We start from the raw sequence: 19,803 nt of genomic DNA on the forward strand, positions 1-19,803 counted from the left end.
TTTTTCCCCACCCCCAGGCCACCCTGGGGCTGCTCACGGGGGTTTTCTGTGCTGTGCTTTGGCCTGGCCGTGTTCTTGAGAGAGCCTGGGCAAGGAGCCTGGAGCCCCCAGGCCCTGCCCTGAGGCGTCAGCGCTGCCCCAGCAGTGCCCCTAGCCTGTCCCTGCTGCAGGCCCCCGGCACTGCCACCCCCAGGGCTGTGCCCGGCCCCGAGAGCACTCAGGCCCTGCAGCAACACCAGGGCCAGGAGGGCAGCGGGGCAGTGGCACGGGAGCAGCACTGGCAACACCAAGTGCTGCTGCTCCTGGGCACAGCTGCTGTGCCAGCACTGATCTGCCCCCAGCTCTGCACACAGACACTGCTGCTGCAGCTCCAGAGAAGGGAACAAAAGGGGCATCTCTGGAGAAAACTTTGCTGGGAGATCCTTTCTTTCATTTAAAGCCACCAAGAGCACAGCCCCTCATTGACACAGTCTGTGGCCACAGGGAAGGTGGAGGGAGAAACAAAATGAGAAATGGCACAAATAATGACATTTCTTTGTGGACAATATTGAAAAGTAAAACAACAGAAAAGATCCTCCAAAATTAAACCAATAAGAAATATCAAAGGTGACTTTTATTACAAGTGATTTGCAAAAATTGGGCAGCAGTTTAATGTTTCTGAAACCATCCAGTCATCAGTGTCCACACTGCAGCCTTGAGCTCCTGGTTCCTCAGGCTGTAGATGAGGGGGTTCAGGGCTGGAGGCACTACCGAGTACAGAAGTGACACTGCCAGATCCAGGGATGGGGAGGAGATAGAGGGGGGCTTCAGGTAGGCAAATGCTGCAGTGCTGATGAACAGGGAGACCACAGCCAGGTGAGGGAGGCAGGTGGAAAAGGCTTTGTGCCGTCCCTGCTCAGAGGGGATCCTCAGCACAGCCCTGAAGATCTGCACATAGGAGAAAACAATGAACACAAAACAACCAAATACCAAACAGACACTAACAGCAAAAAGCCCCAGTGTCGCCCTGAAAACTCAGCTTCTGAGCTTGCTAACATAGTTTTCTAAGGACTTTCCCAGGACAGTAACTGTAAACATAGATATGTGTACATTCTTTCTGTTACACGTCTTGTGATGGGCATCTCTCATGGCCAGTGCAGTGAGAAAGTGTTATCCTGACCATCCAATCCCTGGCCATGGTAGGAAGCCTATAAATCATGGGAGGAAAAATAAACTCTGCTCTTTCTTTCACCACACCTCGACCTGTGTCCGCGTGATCTATTCATCTTCAGCGGTAACATCTGGTGACCTCGCCGTGTCTTGCACGTGTGTTACAGGGTACTGTCTAGCCTGTGGCTATGGATGGTATTGGGCTTTCTCTTACGGAGGGCCTGGTTCTGGAAATATGGCATGCGGTGTCTGATCAGAGAGGGATCGATGTGTCGTATGCTGACTTTCAGCGATTGTGTGAGTATGGGAGAATAGAGGGGTTTTTCCCTGTGGTTGAAGCGATTTTTTCGCAGTCAGCTTGGGACGCTTTAGGCGATTCCCTGCTCGAGGCTCTGCTGGTCGGTTATGAGCCCCGGCTGCTCCGGCTGCTCGGGATCTGGCGAAGGTGTGGCTTTCTGAGGTCGGGTCCTGAGGTTGGCTCCCCCAGGATCGCTGGGGCCCCCAGCAGGTTGAACGGGGCCATCGTGGGATCGGTGGGCGTGACCCCGCCTCGGCCAGCACCCCGGCGGTGTAAGCCTGAGGCGGCCTTGGAGCCTTGCCAGCAGGCTGTCAGGGGCGCCACGGACCCGGGGGGTGTAACCCCGCCTCGGCCCGCGCCCTGGCGGTGGAAGCCTGGGGTGGGGTCACCTCCCCTGTGTGCCCTCCCAGCACAGACCGATGGGGGGGTGCTTGAACGGGGGGCGGCGCCGGCCCTGGGGGATGCCTCAGGGACGGTCCCATGTCCTTGCTGCGGTTGGGCCGTGCCCTGCCCCGTGGTGGGGGACGGCCCGGGCCCAGGCCCCGTGCCGGATTCGTGGGGTGTGGAGGCGGGTGCTGCGGACGCCGGGCTGGGTTCTGCCGGCCCCATGCTGCCGGTTTTCCCTCCTGCGAGCCCGGCTTGTTCCCTGGCAGCAGAGCAGGACGGTGCCGGGTCTCCGCGGGCTGCACCCTGACCGGCGCTGCGTTCCCCCCCCGCGTCGCGGGAGGCAGGCCGCGCTGCGCCAGCTTCACCTCACCCCGCCTCGCGTTCTCCGGCATCGCCTGAGCCTGCGGCTGAAGACAGCCCCCCCACCCCCCGTCGCCTCCGGCGGCCCGGGCAGACCAAGGTCCTGAGCTGTTTACCACTGGCTCGGGTGGTGATGCCGCGGGGGAAAAGCTGGTGGTCTTGACGGGCCAGGGGTCCCAGGCTGCTGGAGCTTCTTCAGCTGGCCTGTGGACTTTGTCCTCCTGTAAAAGGACTGTGCAGTTGAGCGTATCAGGCATTCCATGTGCTTCCAAATGCTTTGGTCCGGTGGGTGAGGCCATGAGTGCTCTTCTTGTGGCGTGGTTGAATGTCACTGCTCAGGGCACCATTGTTCACCTAGGGGACGTTGATCCGGGTTTCCTGGGGTGCATTTCTGCCATGAGTTCCACACTCACCCCTCCTGTTCCTATCCCTGCGGGACCTGGATTTGCTCACCTTGTGCCTTTTGAGTTTTATGTTCGCAGAGCTGAGAACCAGCTGCGGGGAGATGGTGGCTTCGGGTTCCCTGGACCTCCCTGGGTTCACGGACTGCTGTTCTGACAGCCAGGGATCATCCTGAATGGGTCTGCACCCTGTCCATCCTTGGTGAGATGCTGTCAGAGATTAGCTTCCGCAGGTTCTTGACACTGGCATGGACATCACAATTGTCAGGTTTGCTGATGGGCCCTGGAGTGACCCTTGGATCCAATGCTGACACATTCTACGCAAAGAAGAACTTGAGACTGAGTCTTTGTTCAGCATTTACTGTTGTCTTCTCTCATGATAGACTAGACACCCTCCGTGACTTGATGCAAGAACAGTTGGATCACAGTGATCTGGAGTTTCAACCAATCCCTGGGACATTTCTGTTTTCTGTATCAAGAAGAAGTCTGGGAAATGGAGGTTGCTACAGTACCTCCAGAAAGTTACTGCTATGATGGGAAGCATGGGGATGTTGCAGGCTAGCATGCCTTCACCTGCCATGTTTCCTGTTGATTGGCTAGTCCTCATTGTGGATCTGAAGGATTGTTTTTTACGATTCCTTTGCATCCCGATGACAGACCGAAATTCGTCTTTTTGGTGCCAGCTGTCATTAATGCTGAGCCCACACAGAGATATCAATGGAGATTTTGCCATAAGGCATGCAAAATTTGCCGGCATTTGCCGATGATATGGGGCTCTGGCCCTCTCTGGAGTTTGCAAGCAGTTTCCTGCTGCTCGTCTCTACAACCTCCCTGAAATTATTTGAGGGTCAAAAATAATTTTGGGACAAACAGTCCTGCATTTGGAGGTGCAATTATTTTTTTTTGCATTCAGTGCAGACACTGCATGAATGGTGTCCAGATATTAATGGACTTTTACATGGTTGTGTCCCTATATGGACAGACCACAACAGAACTGTCTCCCTTGTTTGGTCTATTAAAGGGGGACTCTGATTTTAAAGTCACCTCTGATACTGACCCACAGGCACAGTAGATGCTGGAGGAGGTTCTGCGAGCAGTTTCTGCTCCTCAAGTTTATTACATTAATCTTTCCATTGATGTTGCTGTTTTGTTTTTTTTGGTTTTTTTTGGAGAGTCATGAGGCTGGATCAGCCCAATTGATGGAATTACAGGCTGCTGTCATAGCATTTCATAAGTTTTCCCAGGCACCTTTCAGTTTGGCCATGGATTCTGCCTCTGTGACCAAATTGGGAGCCATCCACAAGCAGGTGTTGATGCTGGACATTTGTTTAATCTATTTTTTTTGGGTTCTGTTGTTCTTGTGCTTTTTTTTGTTTGTTTGTTTGTTTTTTTGTAATAACGAAAGGGTGGGATATCACCCTGAAATTACAGCTTTCTGATTGTATGGAGTATTGTATTTTTCTATTATTTATTTTTTGATTGTTTATAATGTTGCTAGTTTCTTTGTTCATTTTTCTTTTTTCTTTTCTTTTTGTTAAACCAAAAAGGGTGAGATGTCGCCCTGAAAACTCAGCTTCTGAGCTTGCTAACATAGTTTTCTAAGGACTTTCCCAGGACAGTAACTGTAAACATAGATATGTGTACATTCTTTCTGTTACACGTCTTGTGATGGGCATCTCTCATGGCCAGTGCAGTGAGAAAGTGTTATCCTGACCATCCAATCCCTGGCCGTGGTAGGAAGCCTATAAATCCTGGGAGGAAAAATAAACTCTGCTCTTTCTTTCACCACACCTCGACCTGTGCCCACGTGATCTATTGATCTTCAGCGGTAACACTTGGCCAATAGCACATAAACACCTGTTTTCATTTGCTGAGTGGTGCTGTGACACAGGGGTGAGCGGTGACATGAAGCTTTTCATGTGGCCGTGATCTGCTTTCAAAGCTCTGTAAACAGCTCTTAGCTGAAAATATCATGTAACTTTTTTTTTTTTCCCCTTTGTTGCACGCAGTTCATCCTCAGAGGAAGAAGAGCCCCTGTGCTCATCTGGGCCTGGGAACAGCAGCTCCCTTGAACACAGCAGGCATTCAACCTGAGGCTGAGCAGGTTCAGGCACCGAGCCACGAAGCTGTAAGTGTGCAGGCTTGCCTTGCATAAAGAGAGAATTATGAGTTGTTAGCTGAGGGAGATAGCTGCTGGTTGGAAATAAGAGAAAAATGCATAAATAGAAATTCAATTTAAGTTAAGAAAAAAAATATATAGCAGACCAGCCTAGTTAATTTCATAAGGATTCATGAGTAAAATGTAAGACCTTTAGTTAGGAAATAATTGCACACTTATGACCTGAGGCAACAGTCAGAACTTGCTGTAAACAAAATGGCACATGTCATTAAATTTAATAATGCTTAATTATAGAATCATAAAATCCTGCCTGGGGGAACTTATAACTGGATCTTATAACTAAGTATCAGAAACAAGGGCACACACTCTGTATTCCAGACTCCAACATTTTATTCTTATTCTTAATTTTCCATGTTTAAGTACTACTACGTCTTCATCTACTTCAGCTTCTACCTCTTCTTCCTAATATTCCTATTCTTATTCTTTATCATTTTTTGGTTTCTGGAGGGTCTTATGCAGGTTTTAGTGGGGGGGAGGGGGGGTTTGGGTTTTTTCCTTTCCTACTACTACTTCCTAAACACAACTTTCTTTTCTTTTGTTACAATTGTGTGTGTTGCAGTCCAGCAGGCCGCCGTCATGTCCTGGGAGCATCACCTCCTGTCTGTGTCCATTCCTCATGGCCAAAGGGCCACAGGATCAGCAAAGTCCTTTCCGAAGGAGAGGAAATGGCCTTGGAGTCCAGCAGGGAGGAGCTGGAGCCAGTGTCCCTGCAAAGGGCCAAGAGCCGTGTGGCTGTGGCCCTCGGGGACCCGGTGCAGGGGTGCCACTGGCGGTGCCAGGCTGCCGCCGGGAGCCGATGACTTTCCAGGTGCCTTCCCGGCCGGACGATGGGCCGGGATGCGGCGCTGAGCCCCGGCAGCGAGGGTCCCCCTTCGGGTGCCGCTTTGGGCTGCCGTGTGCCCTCGGGGAGCCGCCCCGGAGGTGCCGCAGAGCGGCCGGGGCTGACTCGGCCCGCAGGGCCAGCGCAGGCCGGGGCAGCCCGTGTGGCTCCCTCGGGGCGCCGGGCAGGCCGCGGGGCAGCCGCCATCTGCAGCCCAGCGCTGCTGGCAGCGGGCGCTGATCCTGTGGCTGTGCTGCCAGGCAGGGGCAGCGGAACAGCCCCCGCAGCACCCGCAGCCCCCGCAGTGCCCGCAGCCCCCGCAGCCCCTGCAGCACCCGCAGCGCCCGCCTCAAGAGCGAGCGGCCTTTCCTGTGGGGAAGCGGCTGCCCAGGAGAAGAGACATCTTCCACCGTGGCTTGGGCTGCCAGAGGGCCAGGCCCGGCACAGAGTTGCTCTTGTGGGCACAGCTCGGGCTCCTGGCACTCCACCCAAGCTTCTTGAGGGACAGGCAGCAGGATTCCCTCTTGGGCTAAATCTGCCAGTCTCTGCTGCCTGGCCTCTTCTCCTTCCTCGTGCAGCTCCAGGACGCTCACCTCATCCCAGTCATCGTCCTCCCGCTGCCAGGGCTTGAGCTGGCTGCACAGGATGTCGCAGTATTCCCTGCTGTCCTGAGCCAGCTCTCCATCACTGTCATCATCCCAGCTGGACCTGGAGGATTTTCTCTTTGCTTTGCCTCCAGTCACCTCCTGGCCATCCTGGGACAGCTCTTGCTTGCGGCAAGCTTCCCAGTCCAAGAGTGCCCGGCGGCTCGTGCCTTCTCCTGGGGACAGCCGCTGCTCAGGAGATTCTTCCCAATCTGAGAATTCCTGACAGTGATCGCTGTCCGCCTGCCACGGCTCCTGCTCCCTGCACTCGTCCCACTCGGAGACAACTGGGGAGGGCTCTTGCTCCCTGCCCTCATCCCAGTCCCAGAAATGCCAGTAGCTCCCCCATACTTGGACCAGCTCTTGCTCAAGGCCTTCATCCCACTCAGAGAGCTCCTGGCAGCTATGGGCTTCTCCTGGGGACAGCTGTGGCTCAGTGCAGGCTTCCCCTGGAGTCCCTTGCTGGAACTTGTTCATTTCTCCTCGGCAGAGCTCTGCCTCTTCCTCAGCGCAGGACTCCACGGCTCCTCTCCTCCCTCTGCTTGCCCTCTCAGCCTCCTCCTGCTGCTCCCTCAAGGCCTGGGCTCTCTGTGAGCCGGGCCAGGGCCTGGGGGGCTGGGACTTGGGCTTCGCCTTCTCCTCCTCCGTGCCTGCAGTCCTGTGGCACACACAGGTACCTGGACACAGCCACTGTCCTGGGACTGACCCAGGCCCCACAAGCCCTTTATATACCCCCCAGCCGGGGCGGGGCTCTGCCATGTCACAATGGACTTTGGGCACCGCAAGGTCCCGTGTCACCACGGCCCCTGACGCACCGTGCCTGTGTCACAAAGGGCACCCCGGCACCCCGTGCCTGTGTCACAAAGGGCACCCCAGCACCCCGTGCCTGTGTCACAAAGGGCACCCCGGCACCCCGTGCCTGTGTCACAAAGGGCACCCCGGCACCCCGTGCCTGTGTCACAAAGGGCACCCCGGCACCCCTTCAACAGCCCAAGGCACCAGGAGCGGCCTGGAGCAGCCCAGGCCTTGGGGGATTGCTGCCCCTTCTTCTGAGCCGCTCCTTCAAATGATCAGGAGTGGCTGGGGCCAAGTGAAGGTGCAAAAGGAGACCGTGTGTGTCTTCCTTTGAAAGACAGGGGCCTGCTAAGGGAGGCAGGAGGCTCCTTTGCAATGGAAAATGTAAACCCCCTCGCTCCCAATTATTATCCCTTTGAAAGGCACTCTCTGGCAAAGATAGGAGGACAGGAAGAACAGTTTGTGCTGCTTTTGCATGAATTGCTATTTGGTGAGCAGGGAAGAAGCCCCCCATGGAAATGATTTTACTGAGAGGAGCTGCTAAGCGAGAGCTGCCTCTGTGCCAAGCAAAATCCAAGAGCTGGCTAGCTGTGGGAACTGACTACCTATTAAAGCATTTAAAAAGCTGGATCCACCTCTGTGAGATTGACATTTTGCAGACAGGCAAGCCGGGGAAATCTCTCTCTTGCTTCCACCTTTGAGGAGGTACCCGGCTGCCGGTCGGGCCGGGCCCCGCTGCACTGCGGCCCTTGCAGTCGTGCTGACAGTGGCCGCAACAATCCTTAAAACTTCAGGGTCCCCTGACAGCCGGGCAACCGAGGAGGAAATTAAAGGAGCGGGTTCGCTGGAGTCCCCAAAACCAACTGGAATAGGAAAATCAAGTAGGGATGAGGCCCATAAAGCCTGCGCAGCACAGGAGCAAAGTGCAAAGACCAGGACTAGGGGCAGACACAACAATATCTAGGGGAGGTGTGAGGGCGCAGTCTGAGGGCATGGGTCCAGACACAGACTGGGGTTAGAAAGATGCAAAATACTGCGACGAATTGCAACCAGTCGGGGGAGAGATCCGGGAAGATTCTAGAAACATAACTTTCAGTGGGGTGACTTGATGAACGTATGAATTGCCATCAAGCCTTTGGCAAGTGCTTCCCAAGGCTTGAACTCAAAGCCTGCTGCTTCAGGGCTGAAGTCTTTCTGGCCCTGTGTCCCAGAAGGGCTGAATCGCACAGGCTCGGCCTGGCGGGGCCGGGCCAGCCCCGGCAGTGACCGGGTGGGGACGGGAGGCTGCGGGACCCCGGTTGAGGCTGGGCCGGACCACGGCTGCTCACACCTTGCCGAGCCTAAGCCGTGCCCCGCTGCCGGCCCCCGCTGAGCTGGAGTCCGCTGGGCTCCGGGAGGAGCTCCGGGTGGGTCCAGGCCCCCTCGGCCACGGCCCCTGCAGCACACGGTAATTGAAAGAAATTGGCCAGGAGACAAGACTCCTGTTTGATGCCTTTGTTAGGATTCAGCTCTTGGGGTGGGGGGACCCAAGGGATTGCTTGCACCACGGCCATTCCAACACTGTCAGCTCCAAAGAGGAGACACAATTCAGCTTTGCAGCACACACTGCAGAGCTGGGGCTTCCATCCTCATGAGAGTAGTCAGGGACCTGTTGTTCTGGTTCGCTGTCTAGGGCTGTCAGTCCTTTCCAGTCCTCTTGAGGTCATGGTGATGCAGGAAGATGGTTTCTAAGCAGGCTTAGGTGATGCAGGGAGATGATCTTGCATCATAGCTTGCTCGAATATGTTTCCTTGTCCTTTTATTCCTCTGTTAGCTCATTGTTTTGGTGTCCTGCATGACTTAGTTTCCATTTTACTCGGTTGCACAGCTTCCTGGGAGTTTCTTTGTTCTAGTGTGGCACAGCATCCAAGGGAGTTGCCTCCTTCTGTGGCATACCTTTCTAATGGGTTGCTTTGATTTAGCCCCCTTGGGAGCAGCTCTGTTACAAGGTAGCAGGGAAGTAAGGGGAAAGGGTACAGGAATGTCTCATAAGAACCTTTAAAACACTTCAGAAACTGGTATGTAATTAACATTACTAATAACCATTGGAGTAAACAAGGGGTACAAGGTTTACAAATGGGATAAGAACATTAACTGTACCTAACTAAACACAGTATTTTATCCTGGGTGGATTTCTTGAGAGATTTTATTCATGACATGTGCCTGCAAGGATGCGGCACCTCTCTGAGCTGGGGGAGAGGCCAGGGCTGCACAGGGGGGATGTTGTTGGCAGCTCCATGAGGACGCTCTGGGACGCTGCCCTGGGGTGTCCAGCACAGTGGGGATGGATCAGCCCCTGCTCTGCTGCTCCTTCCCGTCTCCCCCAGGGACCTTGCAGAGCCCCAGCCATGCTGTTTGTCCCCAGCCTGCCCACGGCCACCCTGGGGCTGCTCACGGGGGTTTTCTGTGCTGAGCTTTGGCCTGGCCGTGTTCTTGAGAGAGCCTGGGCAAGGAGCCTGGAGCCCCCAGGCCCTGCCCTGAGGCGTCAGCGCTGCCCCAGCAGTGCCCATGGCCTGTCCCTGCTGCAGCCCCGGCACTGCCACCCCCAGGGCTGTGCCCGGCCCCGAGAGCACTCAGGCCCTGCAGCAACACCAGGGCCAGGAGGGCAGCGGGGCAGTGGCACGGGAGCAGCACTGGCAACACCAAGTGCTGCTGCTCCTGGGCACAGCTGCTGTGCCAGCACTGATCTGCCCCCAGCTCTGCACACAGACACTGCTGCTGCAGCTCCAGAGAAGGGAACAAAAGGGGCATCTCTGGAGAAAACTTTGCTGGGAGATCCTTTAATTCCTTTACAAGAACTTTACGCCAAGAACACAGCACATCATTGACACAGTCTGTAGCCCTAGGGAAGGTAGAGAGAATCAAAATGAGGAATGGCACAAACAATGACATTTTGTTGTGGACAATATTAAGGAAGTAAAACAAAGGAAAAGAACTTCCAAAATGAAACCACCAAGAATTATCAAAGATGACTTTAATTACAAGTGATTTGCAGAAATTGGCCAGCAGTTTAATGTTTCTGAATTTTTCTAGTCATCATTCTCCACACTGCAGCCTTGAGCTCCTGGTTCCTCAGGCTGTAGATGAGGGGGTTCAGGACTGGAGGCACCACTGAGTACAGAACTGACAGTGCCACATCCAGGGATGGGGAGGAGATGGAGGGAGGCTTCAGGTAGGCAAACATGACAGTGCTGATAAACAGGGAGACCACAGCCAGGTGAGGGAGGCAGGTGGAAAAGGCTTTGTGCCGTCCCTGCTCAGAGGGGATCCTCAGCACAGCCCTGAAGATCTGCACATAGGAGAAAACAATGAACACAAAACAGCCAAGGGCTAAACAGGCAGAAAAAAAATGAGCCCAAGTTCTGAAGTGTAGGATTTGGAGCAGGAGAGCTTGAGGATCTGTGGGATTTCACAGAAGAACTGGCCCAGGGCATTGCCCTGGCACAGGGGCAGGGAAAATGTATTGGCCGTGTGCAGCAGTGAATAGAGAAAGGCACTGGCCCAGGCAGCTGCTGCCATGTGGGCACAAGCTCTGCTGCCCAGGAGGGTCCCGTAGTGCAGGGGTTTGCAGATGGACACGTAGCGGTCGTAGCACATGATGGTCAGCAGGGAAATACTCTGTTGCAGCACAGAAAACAAAAAAAAATACTTGTGCTGCACATCCTGTGTAGGAGATGTCTCTGGTGTCCCAGAGGGAATTGTGCATGGCTTTGGGCACAGTGGTGCAGATGGAGCCCAGGTCAGTGAGGGCCAGGTTGAGCAGGAAGAAGAACATGGGGCTGTGCAGGTGGTGGCTGCAGGCTACGGCGCTGATGATGAGGCCGTTGCCCAGGAGGGCAGCCAGGGAGATGCCCAGGAAGAGGCAGAAGTGCAGGAGCTGCAGCTGCCGCGTGTCTGCCAATGCCAGCAGGAGGAAGTGGCTGATGGAGCTGCTGTTGGACATTTCCTGTGGCTGCACATTGGGTACTGCCTGGAGAAAAGGACTGTGAAGAGTTAGAGATGTCTATAATCAAAATCAAAGCCATTTCCCATTCTCCCTCTTCTGTAACACACACGGACACACTCTTGTGTTTAAGAGTTGTAAGGTTTTCTTTATAAGCTCCCGCATATCTCTCCTGGTATTCTTGGATATCAAACCCTCTGCATTTCTGCTGCCCCCATGAAGAACAGAGAAAGTTCTGTGAGACAAAGTAATGAGTGGAGAGTGAAGGGAGATGATCTATGGTTTGACCTGTTCAGAGTTTTTCGGGGCTTTAACCTTCCTCAAATGGAGGGTGATCACCTTCCCATGTTTCCCTATTAAAACAGCTAGATATTGCATAAAGCAGATGGATCCACCACAGCCCAGCTCCACATTTGTATCCAAGGACTCACGTTCCTCATTTCACCAACCCAACAGCATTTTCAGAACACCTCTGCCTTTCCCTGTGTGTCTTTCAGATAACACATAGATGCTCTAGGACAGGTTTGCATCCTGGATTGAAGCTCCCAGCAGGGACTGAAATCTCAGGGAGACTTCCAAGTGTCCTTATGATGGCATTGGATGAAGGGAGATCCAGCTCCTTCCCTGCCTGCACTGCCAGCATTGCCCAGAGCCGGGCACTGGGGACAGCATCCCCCTGAGCCAGCCGTGCCCCCTGCCAGAGCCCCCAGTGCCGGGCAGCTGCTCCCAGCCCTGTGCTCTGCAGAGGGAACTGGGCCCGGGGCTGCAGAGCTGCCCCACGGCTCTGCTGCAGCTCTGCCTGCACAGGAGGGGCTTCACACCTGGGAGCCCGGCCCTGAGGGCAGAGGCTGGGCTGGGGGGACAGGAGAGAGGGGGCTTGTTCAGAGGGAGGGGCTGCACTGCAGGGGCTCCTATGGACATCTCTAAACTCTCTCTGCCACAAGATTTCTGAGCTTTTGTTTTCTCTCATTCCCTGATCTTCTCTCTGCTTCCTGGAGATTTTCCTCCTGCAGGTGTTTCCCTGTGCCTGATCTCTCCCTGCCAGCACCCACAGATCCCCCAAATCTCTGTGCACTCTCCTTGGCCTGACAGAACCGTGCCTGTTTGCAGGGCTCTGGCTGGGGACAGGTTCTGTTTGCAGCTTGGAGAAAGGACAGCTCAGACAAAGCCTGATGGGTCCAGCAAAGGTGATGTTGGTGCAGTCCATGGGCAGAGTGGCTGAAAGCACATTAGGAATCTCCTGTGAACCTATTGATCACTAAAACTAACAGTTTGTATGCCTCAGGCACTTGTCAAAATTCATAATACCTTTAATATTATTCCACCCCTCCCTGCCATTCTCCAATAGTAGGAAACTGAACACAAAATCTTAGGCAATGTCCTCATTTTATCAAAATCCTTGTCTTGGAAATATTCTATGACTGATCAGAAACCCTCAGCATGTCAGATTTCCTGAGCATTCACCTCCCCTCCACCAGAAATACTCAGAGTTGTACTCACAGAGTCTGTAGGCACTGGGATGTTCCAGCTTGAGGAGATGCCTCCAGGAGCTGCAGCTGCATTGTCCTGCAGCCAGAGGCTTCCTGTGTCAAGGGCTGGCAGTGATTCTGCCCCAGGCACTTCTCAGCACCTTCCCAGCCCTGACTGATTGAAGCTCTCTGTGCCTCTGGGCTGTGCCCAGGGTGGCTGCAGGCAGTGCCCCAGCCCTGCTGGGCTGGCAGAAGAGCTGCTCAGCAAGAGAAATGTGCTTTTGAAGCTCTTCTTGGTTTCCAGGAGCTGCCTCTGTGCCAGGAGCCTGGCCCAGCTCAGCAGCACAGACACAGCAGCAGGACTTTAATGAGCCTCTTGGGGCTTTGTGCTGAGGCCCTGAACATCAGTCCCTGAGAGGGAGGGGAAGAAAGCTCTCAAGAACTCCAAGTCAGAATGGAACTCCAAAGTTTCTTTCACTTTTAATGGGTCCCACTGAGGGACGTGACTGAGAAAGTGTCCCCAGGCCCCAGGCAGAGCAGAGAACTGGAGGCACTGATGACAGCTGGGGACAAAGAGAAGCCAAGGCTTGGTGCCCTGGGCCACAGCAGCCAATGCTGTGCCAGCAAGGGCTGTGAGGAGACACCTTGTCCTGAGGCCCTGGGGCCTCCTGGCACAGCCCCAGCAAGGCTGGCCACTGTCACCCCCTTGGCCTGCCCTCAGCATCCCCCCTAGCCCACATGCCAGTGGCCTCAGGGATCTGCTGGAAGGAGTCCCTGGGGAGCCTTGCTCAGGAATGGCCCTGGGGGGCTCCTTCATGCTCCCAGGGACTGCAGCTTTTCCAAAGGACTTTGGCTTTTGCTTTGGAGTCTCTGAGAGCTTTGTGCAATCCTGGCCTCCAATTATCTGCTGTAATTAGTCCCTTGAGAGGCTTAGTCAGTAACAACACTCAGTGGGGCTCATTAATGCTTCAAGGTACTTCAGGTTCTTAAGGTACTTTCCTTTTTCCTTCCCACACTGAGTCTCTGAGAAGTTTGTGCAATCATGGCCCCAATTATCTGCTTTAACGAGTCCCTTGGGAGCTTTGCATTGACACTCAGTGGGGCTCATCAATACTTTGAGATACTCAGGGGTTTTTCAGCTACTTTGGATTTTCCTTCCCAAACTGAGTCTCTGGGAGGTTTCTGTGCAATCCTGGCCTCCAGTTCTCTCCTCCAAGGAGTCCATGAGGAGCTTGTGTTGGGGATGGACCTCAGTGGGACCCATTAATCCCTGGAGACACTTTGGGTGTTTCTTCTGACTTGGACTCCTGGAAAGGTTTGTGCAATCTCCTCTCAAGGCCCTGAGGTTCAAGAGCTCAGTTCCAAATACACCATGGGGCTCATTAGGATCAAGCAAGCCCTAACAAACCATGGCTGTGCCTTGATTTCCCTCTGGTCTGGTGCAGTTCTTAGGAAAGTTTCCTACAATACTTATGGAGAAATAGTTCAAAGAACTTCTAGGAAATATTTATTCCTATTTTAAAGGTTGTCTTTTATTCCTGTTCTCTTTAGAGCAGAGGTGATTGCAGCATTCAGTGATGGATATTGATCCAGGGTCTCTCCTAAGGAGGTCTGGCCAGGTCAGAGAAGCTGTGCCTTGAGGTCTGACCCAGTGGGGACAACCTTGCTCCACATTCCCCAGCCCCATCCTGTCTCTCCTCACTCTCCTGGGACCTGCTTTGCTCACAGAACTGGCTGCACTCAGGCAAAGAGGGGTTTTCCTTCTTTGATTTTAGCAATCTAAAACTGCTGAGTTTCCCCATGGAAAACAGACACCCTCCTCAAGTGTGTGCCAAGCCCAAGGTGCCACCAAGGAGGTTCCCCTTCCCCAAGGCAGAACCACACAAGGAATGTTTCAGACACACAGGGAGTTCTACAAGAAACACAACCCCAGAGTTGGCTGAAGGCAGAATTAGAGCAGCTGCTGAAGGACAGACAAGCTTTGAACTCCTTGCAGCTGAAAGCACCAAGTGGGTTGTTGGGAGGTGTGTGAGTGAGGCAAGAGTGAGGGAAGGGAAATGCAGAGAGCCCTGGAAGTGTTTCTGTGCAGACAGGCTGCTCCAAGGGCAGCGTTGGACTTCTCTGTGAGGGGAGATCAGGACAGAGTGACCTCCCCAGTGACCTCACAATACCCCCTGGGATGTCACAGCCCACTCAGTGATGTCACACAACCTGCCCCAGGATGTCAAACCACCATTCTGTGATGTCACATCATGCTCTGTGATGTCACAGCATCTCTCAGATGTCACAAAACCACCTCATGAGGTCACATATCCTCCCGTAATGTCACACAGCCATGTTTGATTTCATAGTTCACTCTATGATATCACAGTCGGCACTGTGATGTCATACAACCTGTCCTGAGATGTCACATGGCTCTTCTACGATGTCACTGCCCACTCTAGGATTTCATATCACAACCATGTGGTGTCACAGTCTGCTCAGTAATGTCACAACCCTCTCTGTGATGTTGTACATCTAACCTCTGGTGTCACAGTCCTCTCTGTGAAGTCATAACCCCATCAGTGATATCACCCAGCCCACTCTGTGATGTCATACAGCCATACTGTGACATCACACAACTCTTTCTGATGTCACACGGTCCCCTCTATGATGCCATAGCTGCTCAGTGACCTCACACAACAAACTCTGTCATGTCACAGCCCCATCTGTGACCTCACACAACCCACTCGGAGCTGTCACACAGCCCCTTTCTGACATCCCAGCTGCTCTGGGGCTCCAGGACACAGCCACAGAGGTGCTGCTGTGACACAGCCCCCTCTGGCACATCCCACAGCCCCTGCCAGTGCTGAGCCCCTGGCAGCTCTGTCTGGGCCTGCTCGTGTCCCTGAGCTGCCCTGGCAGGGCCCCAGCCCTGCTGGGCTGTGCTCAGGAGCTGCTCCTGGCCAGAGCTGTCTCTCTGCAGCGCTGCCCTTGCCAGGAGCTGCCTCTGGGCCAGGAGCCCGGCCCAGCTCAGCAGCACAGACACAGCACCAGCACTTTCATCACCCTCTCGGGCCTTTGGGGCTCTTGGCATCACACTCAGTCCCTCAGGGTGTGCTCCAGAAACTCCTCAAGAACTCCAAGTCAGATGGAAACACTGAAGTTTCTTGTAGTTGAAATGAGAGACACAAGTGAGAAAGCGTCCCCAGGTTCCAGGTAGAGCAGAAGACTGGAGGCCCTGATGGCAGCTGGGGACAAGCAAGGGAAAGGTGTCTGTGGTGCTGAGCAAAGCTGGATGTGTTTCAGGAATGCCAAGGGCCAAGGGCTGAGCCCCAGCCCCTGGCAAGGCAGATGCTGTCCCTCCCTCATTGCTCAGGGCTCTTCCCGGGGCACTGGCATGTGGGGATGTGCAATGCCAAGGGCAGCACCATGGGGCGGCCCCTGCCAGGCTGCTGAGCAGGGACAAGGAGGCAATGAGGCCCCAGGGCTGCCAGGGTCACTTGTCCCCTGCTGGCCTCAGGCCCAGGGCCAGCAGCCATGGCCAAAGGGCTGCACAAGTTGCCTCTGGCATGGCTTTTAAGCTGCTAAGCCCTGAGCCCTCAGACTCTGCCTCCTGCTTATGTGATGAGGCCTTCAAATCCCATCCTGGGAGATTTTTGGGTCCTCTCCATGGTCTCTGAAAATGGAAACACTGGTCAAAGTTATTTCCTCACAAATCTTGCATTGACAAGGATCAATATCTTTAAAGTGAACAAGAGTTAATTTGTATCTGTTAGAAGGAGGAAATATTTTAATCAGGTATTTTATGAGAGTGGCACAAAACTGCAACTGCTTTTCCAGACAAGTCGATGCCCCATCCCAAGAATGCTCCAAGAGCAGGAGCTCTGTGCAACCTGACACAGTGAAAGCCCCTCCCCAAGGATGGAATTGCTGTTGTGTGGGTTCTCTCATGTGCTGGGTGCCCTCACAACGCTCCTGGCCAGAATGTCTGCTGAGGGCCAGACAGACTGCTGCAGTGGCACTGACCTCACAGCCATCACCATTGCAGCCATGTCCCCTGGGCCTGGCTCTCCCCTTTCCTCTGTCCCTGCCTTGTCTCTGCTGGCATGAAGAGCTGTTTCATTATTATCTTGTCCCCAAGGTGCTGGGGCCAATTGCTTCCCAGTCAGGCTCCTGGAGCAGCAGTGGCTTTTCAGAGCCCAGCCAGAAATGAGCCCTGAAGCAGCAGCTCTGCAGTGCTGGCCACCAGGCCGGGGTGCCAGGGGAGCCTTCTGGCCATGCCCTGGAAGCAGCTGCTGCTGCCAAGGTGCCTTTGGTGCCTCAGGCTGTCCCTGGCACAGCTCCCAGCACGGCACTCTGCACTTGTGCCCGAGCCCTTCCCTGGGTTGGGGCTGCCCTGGGGCTTTTCCTGCAGTGGGATCTGCCCTGGCCATGGCACAGGAAAGGCAGTTCCTGCTGGAGCAGGAGGCTGTGCCTGGAATGAGCTCAAACAGCTCCAGCAAGGCCCTGTTTACTTAAAATTTACTTCTACAGAACTATAGTCTAATAATTGTTATAGCTCCTCTACTCTGGAGTAAATAACTCTATTTTATGTTTACTCTGTAGTGTAAATAAATCCTCCTGTCTAATCATGATTAGAATTAATCACAGCTGTATTTATAGACATACATCTGGTGTTCTGTTGTTAATCCTGTTGGACAAACTGCATTATGGCTCAATTTCACCTGTCCAATGTTTTACACATAAACATTTGACAACATCTGGGGCTAGGATTGGATCCTAGTGCTCCCAGTCTCCTCTCTTAGAAGGAATTTAAAAGTCTAGGCAACCTGGAGGGGTTTGAGGATCCCTGGTGGCTGCTGGGTGTCATTTCTCCAACCTCAAGACTCAGCAGGAGTTTCTCCAATTAAGAAATAAAGCTTTTGCCTGAAGCTCCCACTCTACCCATGAAACAAAGCCCTGGGAGTGTCTGTGACATCCCGGCTCTTTGGCAGCCTGGGGGCTCCTGGGATGTCACCATGGAATTGCTGGGACTGTGTCTGACCACACGGCTCTTCAGCATCCCCAGAAACCCCTGGGAGGTCTCTGTGGAGTCCCTGTCTCTGCCTGTGACATTCCGGCCCTTGAACAGCCTGGAGATTCTTGGAATGTCCCCATGGAACCCCTCTGAGAGCCTGTAACAAATCTAATCCTTGGTAGGAAACCATCACCAGCCCCCTGTTGCTATGGTCTGTTTCCATGGCAACCATCACAGCACCTGTTGTTATGGTCAGTCCCTTGGCAGCTCCATGGATACCCCATGCCAGGGGTGGTTGCCATGGACACCAGCTCAGGCCTGGAGCCAGAGTCCATTGCCATGGTAACCATTTGCAGGCCCATCCCCAGGCTCATGGGATCCCAGAGCCACAGAATTGGCTGAGTTGGGAGGGAGCCATGGGGATCCTCCAGTCCAACTGCTGGCCCTGCACAGGACACCCCAACAATCCCAGCCTGGGCCTGGCAGCGCTGGCCAAACGCTGCTGGAGCTCAGCCAGCCCTGGAGCTGGGAGCCTTCCCTGGGGAGCCTGTTCAGTGCCCCAGCAGCCTCGGGGGAAAAACCTTTTCCTCACATCCAGCCTAAACCTGCCCGCCTCAGCTCCAGCCGCTCCCTCCACTCCTGTCCCTGGGCACCAGAGGGAAGAGGTTCCCACAGCCCCCAGCCAGGGACCCGCTCCCAAGGCTGCTGCCATGGCAACCAGGCCTGCCACCAGCTGGGATGCTCGGTTTCCACAGGCTGGGCTTCAGGAATGGCATTCCCCAATTTAATACTCCCACTAAAACTGCGCCACCGCACATTTCCCTCCCAGCTCCCATGGAAGGCACAATAGGCAAAGATCCTGGGCTGGGATAAGAACAATTTGCTGGGAACAGCAACCAGATAAGGAACAAACAGGAACAGAATCAATTTTAGTAACAGAAGGGATAAGACAAACTATTTACAGAGAAAACTACAACACCAGCGACTGGCTCTTCCTGGCCACATATTTCCTCCTGCCAAGAAAGGACACCCTTCTCCTCTAGTGAGAGAGAGGGAGTCCTTTTCCTGCCCCTGGCAATGACCTGAGATGGGATTGAATATAATAACAGCGACATGGGCAGACCCTCACGTTCTTTGATCCCACATCATGACATTGCCATGGGCAGGAAAAGGGACAGGTGTCTTCCCAGCATGGATCCCAGGGAACATGGATCACCAGGTCTCTGCCCAACATCGGTCCTCCAGTAGGGGATTTCAGCTGGAGCAGTGGACAAAGCTCTACTGGAACTTGGGGCCTTTGCAAGGCTTCCCTTACCGGTGCCTCCATTGGTGTCGGGTCAAGTTAGAGCTCTGGCTGAAGCTCCTCCCACACTGGGGACACTCATAGGGCCTCTCCCCAGTGTGGATGCGCTGGTGACTGATGAGGCTGGAATTCTGCTTGAAGCCCTTCCCACAGTCGGGGCAGCGGAAGGGCCTCTCATCCGTGTGAATCCGCTGGTGCAGGAGGAGATTGGAGCTCCTCTGAAACCTCTTCCCACACTCGGGACACTCGTAGGGCCTCTCCCCAGTGTGGATGCGCTGGTGACGGATGAGTTCAGAGTTGCAGCTGAAGCCCTTCCCACACTCAGGACACTCGTAGGCCCATTCCCCAGTGTGGATCATCTGGTGGCGGATCAGTTTGCTGCTCTGGCTGAAGTTCTTCCCACACTCCAAGCACTTGTAGGGCTTCTCCGCATCCTGAAGCTGCTCATGCACCACCAGCTCAGAGCCACGGCTGGATCTCCGGCCGCCTTCCCAGCACAGGGTGGGTCTTTCCTCCTCAGAGCACCCTGGGATGGGTTTGGAGCCCCTCCTCCTGCGGGATATCTGAAGCTTTTCCTCCCCGCTGGATTCCTGCACTGTGCAGCTGCTCAAAATGTCCTCTTCAACAAGGTTGTGCTGTGGGGATTTGTCCTCCCTGGTCTCCATCCTCAGCTCCTTGTCTGGGGGAGGAAGGACAAGGAGAGGATGGGATTTGCCTCCGTGCCAGAGGGAAGGGGAAGGAGATCCCCCCAGTGCGTCCCCGGCAGGACGGCGTCGGCAGCGGGGTTGTCCTGCAGCCAGGGGCCAGGCTGGGCTGGGAGATGGAGCAGGAGAGAGGGGGAAAGGGGCACTGACTTCCTCCTCACCTGCCTGGGTGTCCTGGGGCATCTTCCTCCTTCTCACAGCCTCCTTCTCCATCCAGCCAAAGTTTAGCAATGAGAAATCCTGGTTTCAGAAAATGCAATGGATGAGCACTTTGGGTTAGGGGTTTCCTACTTTCCAAGTCCTTCCCTAGAAG

At 54.3% G+C, this 19,803-nt stretch overlaps 1 protein-coding gene and 1 pseudogene across 1 annotated transcript in view; both read right to left on the minus strand.

Annotated features, from left to right (window-relative positions):
• LOC148182884 (uncharacterized) overlaps positions 1 to 19,803 on the minus strand; it is a 130,349-nt gene that overhangs the window by 103,957 nt on the left and 6,589 nt on the right. Inside the window, 1 exon segment of the mRNA XM_088063822.1 lies at positions 18,779 to 19,293. Within this exon segment, the coding sequence (XP_087919948.1) occupies positions 18,779 to 19,293 (515 nt within the window).
• On the minus strand, positions 10,083 to 11,015 carry LOC102113094 (olfactory receptor 14J1-like; annotated as a pseudogene).

The sequence above is a fragment of the Pseudopodoces humilis genome, chromosome 18, assembly GCF_049639895.1.
Source record: "Pseudopodoces humilis isolate 2021_Gansu_Grassland_sample_001 chromosome 18, ASM4963989v1, whole genome shotgun sequence".
Taxonomy (NCBI): domain Eukaryota; kingdom Metazoa; phylum Chordata; class Aves; order Passeriformes; family Paridae; genus Pseudopodoces; species Pseudopodoces humilis.